The 10,484-nt window shown below is 41.1% G+C and overlaps 1 protein-coding gene across 1 annotated transcript; it reads right to left on the bottom strand.

The window, feature by feature from the left end:
• Positions 1-7,497: 7,497 nt before the first annotated feature.
• On the bottom strand, positions 7,498-9,215 carry LOC138958982 (NADH dehydrogenase [ubiquinone] 1 beta subcomplex subunit 3-like). Its single transcript, XM_070330333.1, has 2 exons — positions 9,014-9,215; positions 7,498-8,097 (listed from the first exon to the last, which is right to left on the bottom strand). Exons 1-2 carry the CDS (start codon positions 9,133-9,135, stop codon positions 7,923-7,925), a joined length of 297 nt encoding a protein of 98 aa, XP_070186434.1. The 5' UTR covers positions 9,136-9,215; the 3' UTR covers positions 7,498-7,922.
• Between the last annotated feature and the right edge of the window lie 1,269 nt (positions 9,216-10,484).

Below are 10,484 nucleotides of genomic sequence, written 5' to 3'. Positions count from 1 at the left end.
GAGTGTGACTTTATGACTTTATAACGAAGGGGGGTCTTCAAAATGTGTTCCAAAGTACACCTCTAAAGTTGTCAATGACACCAACGCTTTTCTGTCCTGAACCTAGCTGTGACTGCTTTCATCAGGTCACCGATTATCTGGGGGTGAAGGGGGTGTTTTTGTATTTATTTATTTATTTATTTGGTGTTTAACGTCGTTTTCAACCACGAAGGTTATATCGCGACGGTGTTTTTGTATGCTCAGACATTCAAATAATCAAAAAGGTAAAAGTCTGAAGGATTTAAATTAGGTGAGCATGGCTACCGCTCCATGTCAAACCTCGTTCTGTTGAATCGACCCCCGACTTTTGAAACTTTTTTTAAAATTGCACAAACGTCAAACCATTTTATGTACAAAATTACAACTTTGTTGAAATTCCATGCATGGGTTGTATGAACCACTATTTGGTCAAGAAATATAGACGTTATTACCTTTTTTGTGGGTGGCATTTTTGGGGGGGTCACCCTGTATTAGCAGAAGTAATAGTACATGTTGTAGTAGTAGAAGTAGCAGTAGCAGTAGTAGTAGTAGTAGTAGTAGTAGTAGTAGCTGCAGTAGCAGCAGCAGCAGCAGCAGAAGTATGATAGCAGCAGCAGAAGCACATGTAATAGTATGACTTTTATTAGTTTAACATTATCTTTACAGGCCCATACGAGGATCTGAACCAACAGCTAGGATGTCTTGGAACTTGCCCTACCTGCTGCCCCCTCCCCCCGAGGCTGTTTTGACAGGGGGTCAGCTGGCTGCCAGGCCTGACCTTTTGACCAAGCCACAGTGGCCTCAGGACCCGTGGGATCCGAACCCCACGCACATTGTTCCTGCGTCGTCATCCGTGTGCAAGAGTCCTTCTGGATGGCAGCGTTGGTCCATGACCTAGACACTGATGGCGTTGCTTTAGTGTCACTGCAAGGGAAGACTCATTTTGTGTTGTCTACCTCTGCCCAAAATGTGCTTCTGCCGTGCAATGCTTTTGAATGGCAAATGCTTGTTTCATGTGAACTCTTACTCAGTATTGCGGTGCTTTTTCAAACATTAGCTTTTAGCTGGTAAATTGTAAACAGACGAGATGTAATGCTTGAGATTGTGATTCGCGACACAGCAGCGCATGCATCAACAAAATCATTTGAAAACCTTTTTCATTCACAGTACGAGGTGCCTTAGAAATGTTTGGTTTTTTTTGTGTAACCGCGCACAACCAACCAATAGGGGTATTTTTCTTTTCGAATCAGTATTTAACTTTATCGGGTTTTTTTCTCGATGGTAATTCTACCGATGTGTCTGTACTGGTCTGTTAAAGGAATGACAAATATCATGTGTGTTTTTGTTTGTCAGTGTACGATATAGAGGAACCTAGTTAAGATATTTGAATGAATCTACCGGTCCAAATTTATTGGAAAACAAATATAAAATGAAACTAATACCTTATAGCATGTAATCATGGGTTACCATTTATCTCTGGAAGATCTATTCAATCAGGCCAGCTATACCCCAGTGTTCCGAGATGTCTGAATTTGTTTTCTGTTATAACTGTTGTACCTGAAAGATATCAAATTTGCAGAGAGAGTAGGAATGGCTGAATCCCATGCAAAAGCCTGGCCGTCCTTTATCTGAGATGGCTATTCGAATCGTTTATACGGGAAGTGTGCCTTTAAGGTAAACTTGATCATTTACAAGGTGAAAAAGCCGTGTATCTTTAGATTTAAAAAAAAGATCGTACCGTTGTGTGTCAGCAGTCTGTCGACGCCTTTGCAAACATCGACAGACACATGGTATTGACCTAAGTGCTGTCTCCCCCGAAATCGGCGTATGGCTGCCTGAATGGCGGGGTAAAAACGGTCATGCACGTAAAAATCCACTCGTGCTAAAAACATGAATGAACGTGGGAGTCTAAGCCCATGAACGAAGAAGAAGAAGAAGACCTAAGTGCAGACATAACTATTTTCATTTTTAGCCGCGATAGGTTTTATCACTTGCTTTTCAGTTAATAAGTCAGTTTGTTGATTAAAATTTTAACAATCCAATTGAAATTGAATTTCTAATAAGAGATATAAAAAAAATGATCGCATTGTATTATTCACCATTCCCCGAATCCCTAAAAATATAGACATACTATGTTAACTCTAAAAATGTGCGCAGTCAAGTTAAAGAAAATTGTTTTTGTAAATTTGGTCCTATCAGTGTCGTTAAAAACGGCTCAATCATTGCAGTCTTCGGTTTTTGCCTAACCAAGCCTGGCTAGACTCGATAATATCTGATCCCGGGGTTTCAGTATCGCCGACAGATTCCCTTTTTTAATATCGCTACATTCGACTTGTTTTTATCACATCAAAGTTCTAGTAAGGCCAAACAAAAATATATGTTGGTTAAGGGTAAACCGACCGACCGACCGACGCTATTTTTTCCTGCCGACCCTAAAAAAGAAATCATTTCTCAAACAATTTTTTTTTAAACAACCTGTGGCACATTTTGCGAACCATACCTAGACCATAAATAAAAAAATAAATAAAAAAATAAAATAAAGACGACCTACCGACCCTATTTTTGTTTGGCCTAAGCATGACTCATACGTTTTTATTATATTTATGACTGAAAGATTGTGAAACATAAAGTCTGCGGCTAATTTCAAAATGGTGAGAGCTAGAAGTTATTACTATTCAATAGTGAATACACGAGGATGGATACAAATTCAGACGAGTGTGACAATGCAAGGGAGATTACTGTTGTTTCTCTGGCGCCCACAGTCAGAACGGATTATGTTCCCTGATACAGGTTGTCAGAATGAAAATATTCTCTTTCACTCTCTCTTTCTCATGTTTAGCTTTCTGTGGCTGAATTTAACCAAGAAAACTCCTAAATGAAGGTTTTTCAATTACACTTGCTTCCATCAGGTTTCACCAGGCAAAGTAATTGATTTCTTACTTAAATTGTGTAATATTAGTCGCAGAAAAAAAAAGATAAATGAATAAATACTACTGGAGTATATGAGCACAGTTATTTGTAGTCATGAAATTGAAGTCAACAATTGTCTTTTTTGTTTAAAAAGGTGTCATACAAAGCTCACACTGCATAAAAATACGTCATGATGTAAAAGCCCCAGTCAGCATTTACCTACACGCCGGTGTGACGTTTTCATCTTTCGCCGTGTTGATATTTCGCTTCTCGGCCTCGTTGATCAAGTATAAACTCTACACTGAACAAAAAAACACCCTTCGATAGTACTGATGAGCGACCTTGTGTACCTTACATTCATGGGGCCAAATTTGTCCAACCAATTTGTTTTATTTAACTTAGAAATTTGATTCATCCTAAAATGTTTTCCTTCTTACTCAAGGGACGTAACCACTCAGTACACGTTTTCGAAGAATTCGATTTTGGGGGTGAAATCTACTAAATTTTACCACCAATTTTCTTCACATGCAAGAAACTGACATGCTTTTCGTCCATAAATAATTTCACTTCTTAATTGTACCAGGAAACAACATTTCAGTCTTGAGTATTATGTCGAGGGGGAAATATGTACACAGGCAAAAGATGAAATCGTGACACCGGCCTCACATTCTCGGGCACCAGCTCTGCCACACCGCTTGAAAATCCTCAGTTATTTCCGAACAGCAAGTATTGATAATTATACCAGACCCCATCTTGAGTCATTAATATGATGTGCTTCCAGGAAGCTGTTGATGACCATTGTCTAGATGGAGAAATGCAACCTGTTGTGTTTGCTTCATGAGCATTCCCTTTGTCAGTATTGCATTTTTTCATTCACATTTCAATGAAGCACATTTGCTATGCATAGCTCTTGTATTAGTTAGAATATTACAGCATAAACCAAGTTTTTAAAAGAAGTTCAGCCTTCCCACTTTTTGAGACTTGAAACTGCCGCATTGGTATCTGTCACTGTCTGCCTACCTTTCTGTCTGTGCGCACAAATAGGTGAAGTCTGTGTGTGTGTCACTGAGTATGTGTGTGTGTGTGTGTGTGTGACTGTGTGTGTGTGTGACGGTGTGCGTGTATGCAAGGCTATGTGTGTGCATGCATGTATGTCTCTCTGTGTGCACACATGCACAGACACACATGGGTGAACGGCTGTAAGCGTGTGTGTGTGCTTCCGAGTGTGCGTTTGACTGTGTGTGCGTGCATGCATATAATTATGGTCTGTCTGTCTGTCACTGTGCATCAATAAATATAATAGCGCGAAAGAATAGTAAAACGTTAACGTGTGGTGTGCCGACGTAGGACACCAACACACATTTTAAAATGCACACACCATCATGAACATCTGACTCACAAGCCAAACACAGGAATTTGTTTGGTACATGTGTAATTGCATGCACTCGACGTTCTCTTTTTTAAAAATTAAGTTTCTTCAAATCAGAGCACAATTATGCTTTTCATCAAACAGTTAATTCAACTGTAAACTCTCATCGAGTCAATCCGACTGACAATACACGAAACCTGCGTCTCCCCTGTTTAGGATTCAGGGTCAACAAAACACTAATTTTAATTCAGTCTTGGCAACCAACCTGGCTTCAGTGTCTAATGGTATACCAGACTCTCTCTTAAGAGCTGAAGCGATACTTGTCGGAGAACGGCTGTGGGCGGGTCCCAGACTATCGGAGTATGCAGTTGTAGGCTCTAAGATGGCCTCCTGAGTCTTGGCAACCAGCCTGGCTTAACTGTCTAAATGGTACACCAGAACCCGCCCTGTGGACTGAACTGTGTTGACAACTCTTCGACAAGCGCTTAGAACTGTACCCACGGAATACGCGCCATATAAGCTTCCTATTGATTGATTGATTGATTGAACTAACAGGAATAACAAAAAACGTTCCGCAGTCCCACGTTACCACACGGCGAGTAAAGTAGCGTCGCTTTGCTCTTTCAGTTCTGTATTTTTCCAGGCCCCGAAGCCCTGCCCACATTTTCAGTCATTTTAGGACGTAGGTTTTCTTTTGCAGTTGCGTATTTTGCCAAAGGGTACCTACGGGTCATGCCCAAATTTTCAGTAAATTAGGACTTACAATATTTTATAGCGAGTAAGAAAATTACAGAAGTGGGATTCTCGTCTGACTCTCGGCTTTTCAAAATGGTGGCAGCGGTGGGATACTACAATCTAATCTCACTGATCGGAATTACAAATTGGTGTCAAGAGATAGAGACTGATAGTGACCCAATGTACAGACAGGGGCGGAGCAGTTAAGCCGGGGAGGGGGGAGGGATTACAACCTGGGGACCAGGGGCAGCGCCCCGTTGCGGGGTCTGGGGGGCAAAGCCCCCCTGAAGATGACGAATTTTAGCTATTTTATAAACAATTTGTGGTTTATCCTTGAATTTAAACATGATCAACGTGGTGTCAGCAGCCACTCATTATTTCTTTTAAAGTTAGTATTAAATAATGGCAATTTATCTTCACTGATATCTGCTCCCGACATCATATATAGCATGGTTAGAAGGAAGACATGTCGCATAGGAGTGGCAGTTAAAACTGTACAAAAATGATACTGATTAAACAATTAACTCTTCCCCCGGCTTTACAGACAGAAACAACAACAAAATTCACAGACAGAAAATGTTTTGTTTGTTTGTTTTGTTTGTTTTGGTGTTTTTTTTTGACAGCTGAGGGGGTGGGGGGGTCCGGAACCCCTGTAACCCCCCAACCCCCCCCTCCCTAATCTGCCCCTGACAGATATATTATCTGAAAAGATCCCATGCATTATGTTGAGTTGTTTTATGATTCAGATTGTTTTATTTGATTCAATACAATTTGGAACTTAACCTGATTCTTGTTGAGTTCATATTCTGTTTGTCTGTTCATCTTGTGTGTGATTGTATGACGGCTTACTAGTGCCAAAACCTAGGGTTACCATTTTCACGTGAAAATTAGTATTTAACAGTGTTAATTACTAATTTTAATTTTTGCCTCGTTTTCTGGCAAACATCACTCTCAGTCTCACACTATTTCTGAAATATCTTTTAATAGAAGGCCTTATCGAGCAAGTTATCCGACGTGAAGATGTATGTCACAGTTTTCTGCAATAGCGCTTTCATGAACGTTGTTTTGGGTATCTTAGAAAGAATAATCGACCCCGAAAACTTTCAAATCGAAGCTGTTTTTAGCAGACGGACTTTTGATCAGGTGTGGTCTCACACTTTCACATATATCTTTCAATATAATTCCTTATTCGACAAGTTGTCGGGCAGACAGCTGTACCTCATATTTATTTCCACTACTACACTCATACATCTGCTTTGTAGTGTATCAGTGAAGGACAATCAATCCGAAAATGTTCGAATCGAGAGAGGAAAAATGGCATCTGGCCGGACGTGCGCTGAAGGTCCGACCACTAGCAGACGGCTCTGTTCGGTCTACACTCACAGACTTTCACAAATATCTTTCGATAGAATTCGTTATTCAACAAGTTGTCGGACAGACAGTTGCATGTCACGGTTATCTACACATGCACTCAGCTCTTATTGTTAATTTGCATCGGATTAAAGAACTATGGACCAGAAAAGTATTGAATCGAAGGATGTTTCGCTCTGGCCGGTGTGACAGTCGCGCATGCGCATTGAACCTCCACAGTCACGAGTCACATGAAAATGAGTAATTAACGCGTGAAAATTACTAATTTTTAGTTTTGGCGCTAGTAAGCTGTCAGGAGGCGAGCCAAAACTGAAAATTAGACATTAACACTTGAAAATTAGTTTGTTTGTTTGCTTAACGCCCAGCCGACCACGAAGGGCCATATCAGGGCGGTGCTGCTTTGACATATAACGTGCGCCACACACAAGACAGAAGTCGCAGCACAGGCTTCATGTCTCACCCAGTCACATTATTCTGACACCGGACCAACCTGTCCTAGCACTAACCCCATAATGCCAGACGCCAGGCGGAGCAGCCACTAGATTGCCAATTTTAAAGTCTTAGGTATGACCCGGCCGGGGTTCGAACCCACGACCTCCCGATCACGGGGCGGACGCCTTACCACTAGACCAACCGTGCCGGTTTGAAAATTAGTCATTAACACGTGAAAATGAGTAATTAACACATGAAAATTAGTAATTTTCACGTCATAATTGTAATTTTCTTGTGAAAATTAGTAACTTTCACGGGTTAATTACTCATTTTTAGTTTTGGCGCTAGTAAGCCGTCATATGAATGCCATCCTGACAAATGCCTTTCAAACACAAATAACATCCAAGACACAGAATTCTTGGAATAGATTAGCTCGTGCATTTTTGCAATATCAAAGCTAATGCACTATATGCTGGCACTTTTTTCTTTGTAATTTGATTTCATGAGTGGATCTCTTCAAGAAGAGATAAAACATAAAGAGATTGTTGAGAGTTAACACAAATCCTGAATTTCAGCAATTTGATTTGTTTTTGCAGTGTCACAATCATTTACACACAATCACATACATTCCACACCAACAAAAGCCACAAACAAACAGAGGATTTAGTTTTCTTTTGTTGTCTTTTATTATTTGTGATTCGTATTCAGCACACTCTAAATGACAAGTGATCACCACTCTCCTCCGTTTTACAACTGCTTTACGAAAAGTAAATTTCTGCTTCCTCTGCTTTTATTCTCTTTTCAAATCACCTGTATTCACAGAAAAACCATGCCGATAGCCTGGCTATAAACGAACGTTTCCACACTGTTTTGTTTTTTGACTGATAACAGCCATGACATCAGCAAAACCGAAAAGTAATAAAACATTAAACTCGCAAAGTCAACAAAGATCTCGTTGCTTACACTCATTTCAACATCTCCACACAATCTCACACCCACACACACACAGTCCTCAGATTTACACATGTACATCGGCATAAAATAAACTTCAACGTTCACTAATTACTACAAGCCAGTTAATTCCTCGTTAGTGGTCTCCATGATCCCCTTGTCCGTGGTCGGCTTCCTTGGAGATGAATTTGTCGACCGCAATGGTGACCGCCATGGCAGCCACAGCCCACTTCAGTCCGCGTCCCAAACTGATGGCAGCATTCCGCCACTGACCGCCGTAGTTCTCTTTGGTGTAGCGCCACACGTCATTTCTGCAACAAGAGGAGAAATTTCTTATATTTACAATATGCTCTGAATCAGTTTCTTTCTGCAACAAATAACACTTGTTTTCATAAACGCTATGCATATTGTATGATTAAAAGTCACACGCAATCAGGTCTTGTGGTATTCACAAATCTATTAAACTCTGAAAGAGAACATTCAAACACTAACAAGGACCCATATATATTTTTCCTACCCCCTCTCTTGTATTATTGTACGTCTATGCAGGGTCCAGTCTAATAGTGCGCCTTGCGCCATTGGCGCATACATTTTTTTTAAAAGTCCAATTTGAATTTCCTCCGGCACGAAGGGCGCACTGAGCGTACGTACCACTGCGCCACCCTATGCACACTTTAAATCAGAGTTCAGCGGTCGGAATGAGCAAAGAAAAAGTGCGCGCCAAGCCGAGTTTGATTTACATGCTGTGATTGGCTGTAGTGCATTGTATGCAGCCAATCCGGCAAACACATCAACCGACTGTCAATCGAATCTTGGAAACACAGTCTTACACCAGAAATAATGCTTCATACAAAAATTAAGACGATTGCATGATCAAGCAAAGATTTAATTTCAGCTGCCTCACCCGTCAAGCTCAGCTGACATTGAAACGACAGAAGGGCGTGATAACGATGAAAGCAGCAAACAACAGGGTTTGGTTTCTATTCTAATGTAGTAATGATATGGAAGAAACAAACAAAACAAACGTTCCAAACGTACTGTGCCTTTAATGCATTGCAGATAAAAAGTATCGACAGAAAAAAGTATCGACACACACGCAAAGAACAAATAACAGAGCCTTCAAAACTGCAAACAAAATCTGTAAATGTCAATGTAAAGTTCTGTAAACAGTAAGTGTTAAGTTGCAAAGTCGGACAGAAAAGACAGCACAGCACACATCGAACTTACCGGATCCATGGATCTTTGAGTCCTCGGGCAGCAAGCATCTGTTGCAGTTTCTCTAGCTCTTTGATGCCATCAACCTTGTAGCTTCTCCAGTCTGGAACCTGGAACTTCTCCCCACCGCCCATGTTGATCGAAAGTTCTGCGATTTCTTGTGTCGCTAACCTTGGTAAAACCTCACCTCCAGATAGCGGAAGTTGCTAAGGGAGGCTACTCTAGCACAAAGAACGAAAAAGTTGGTTCCTTCCACATTCGATGTTTTCCTTTGGAACGACGGAAAATATGAGGAAAACTAGGACAGCAGATTTACAAAGGTAAGCGAGAAATAATGTAAGACATCACATTTAATGTGCATAATTTATCACCAAGTTTTGACAGACCACTGCAAAAAAAGAACAGTGAAAACTACACAAAGGGAGACAAATGCGGAGATACAAACACAAGTACAATCTTTGAACAGTTGTTTCCCTTTAATTGTTCTTCCATTTCGAGCTTCTGCTGTAAACGCAAAACTTGCACACAGCGGCGAGGAGAACGATCATGAAATGTGAGGGTTCATCCAGCCGACGGTTCTTTCTAAATACTGAAGCAAACATCGACGAATATCTACTCATATAAAACATTTCTTGTAGTTGAAGTTTAGCTTGTGGAAAATTGATTCTCTCGGAGCAGCAATACAGAGGGCTTCACACTCACAACCAGCCAACCAAGTCCGCCACCTCGGCTTTAATTCGAATATTCGACGTGCCATTAGAACTGTTTCAACACCCCCCAAACATGCAATCACATGTGAAATGTGAAATGTGATATCTGTGTATGTCTCCGCAGGAGAGAGAGAGAGAGAGAGAGAGAGAGAGAGACTGAGTGTGCACGCCGCGCCGCGCGCGGCGCGCGTGCGTGGGTGTGTGTGTGTATGCCTGTGTACGGTGTCAGTGTGTCAGTGTGTGTGTGCATGTGTGTGTGGCGGTATGCGTGTATGCGTGTGTGTGTGTGTGTGTGTGTGTGTGTGAGTCTGTCCAGGTTGTCTCAGTGTGTACTACGAGTATCTGTCTGTCTGTCTGTCTGTCTCGGTATGGGAACTGAATGTATGTTCTGTCGAATTAATATTGCTGAAGAACGCTCTTATACCGTATACAGTCTATGCCTATGTCGGTATGAAACCTGGGTCGGTATGCAGAAGTCGGGTTTTAATACATTACTAGTCCGATATAAACTGCATTGAAGGTACATTGAAGTTTATTCGAGTTTCGGATTCAGCCGTGAACCTGAGTCTCTTACCTCGAGTCTTGCATATTGGCCCTGGATTGTGGATCTATGATGATTTACAACTGAATGGTTTACACTGAGAAGAAACGTGTCTTAGCAGTGCCAAAGTATAACATTACCACAGGAGCTTGTATCAAACCCGCCGGTCGATCGCAATATCCGCCTTACTCGATCCTTTCTAATTAGCTTTGTCATACTATATACAGTACAG

The sequence above is a fragment of the Littorina saxatilis genome, linkage group LG2 (assembly GCF_037325665.1).
Source record: "Littorina saxatilis isolate snail1 linkage group LG2, US_GU_Lsax_2.0, whole genome shotgun sequence".
Classification (NCBI taxonomy): Eukaryota; Metazoa; Mollusca; class Gastropoda; order Littorinimorpha; family Littorinidae; genus Littorina; species Littorina saxatilis.
Note: the sequence above shows the minus strand (reverse complement) of the source record. Positions and strands in the feature narration are given on the sequence as shown.

Coding starts and splice junctions, on each gene's coding strand:
- LOC138958982 (XM_070330333.1), bottom strand. CDS start 9,135: ATGGGCGGTGGGGAGAAGTTCCAGGTTCCAGACTGGAGAAGCTACAAG. Junction 8,098..9,013: donor CTCAAAGATCCATGGATCCG/GTAAGTTCGATG, acceptor CTCTTGTTGCAG/AAATGACGTGTGGCGCTACA.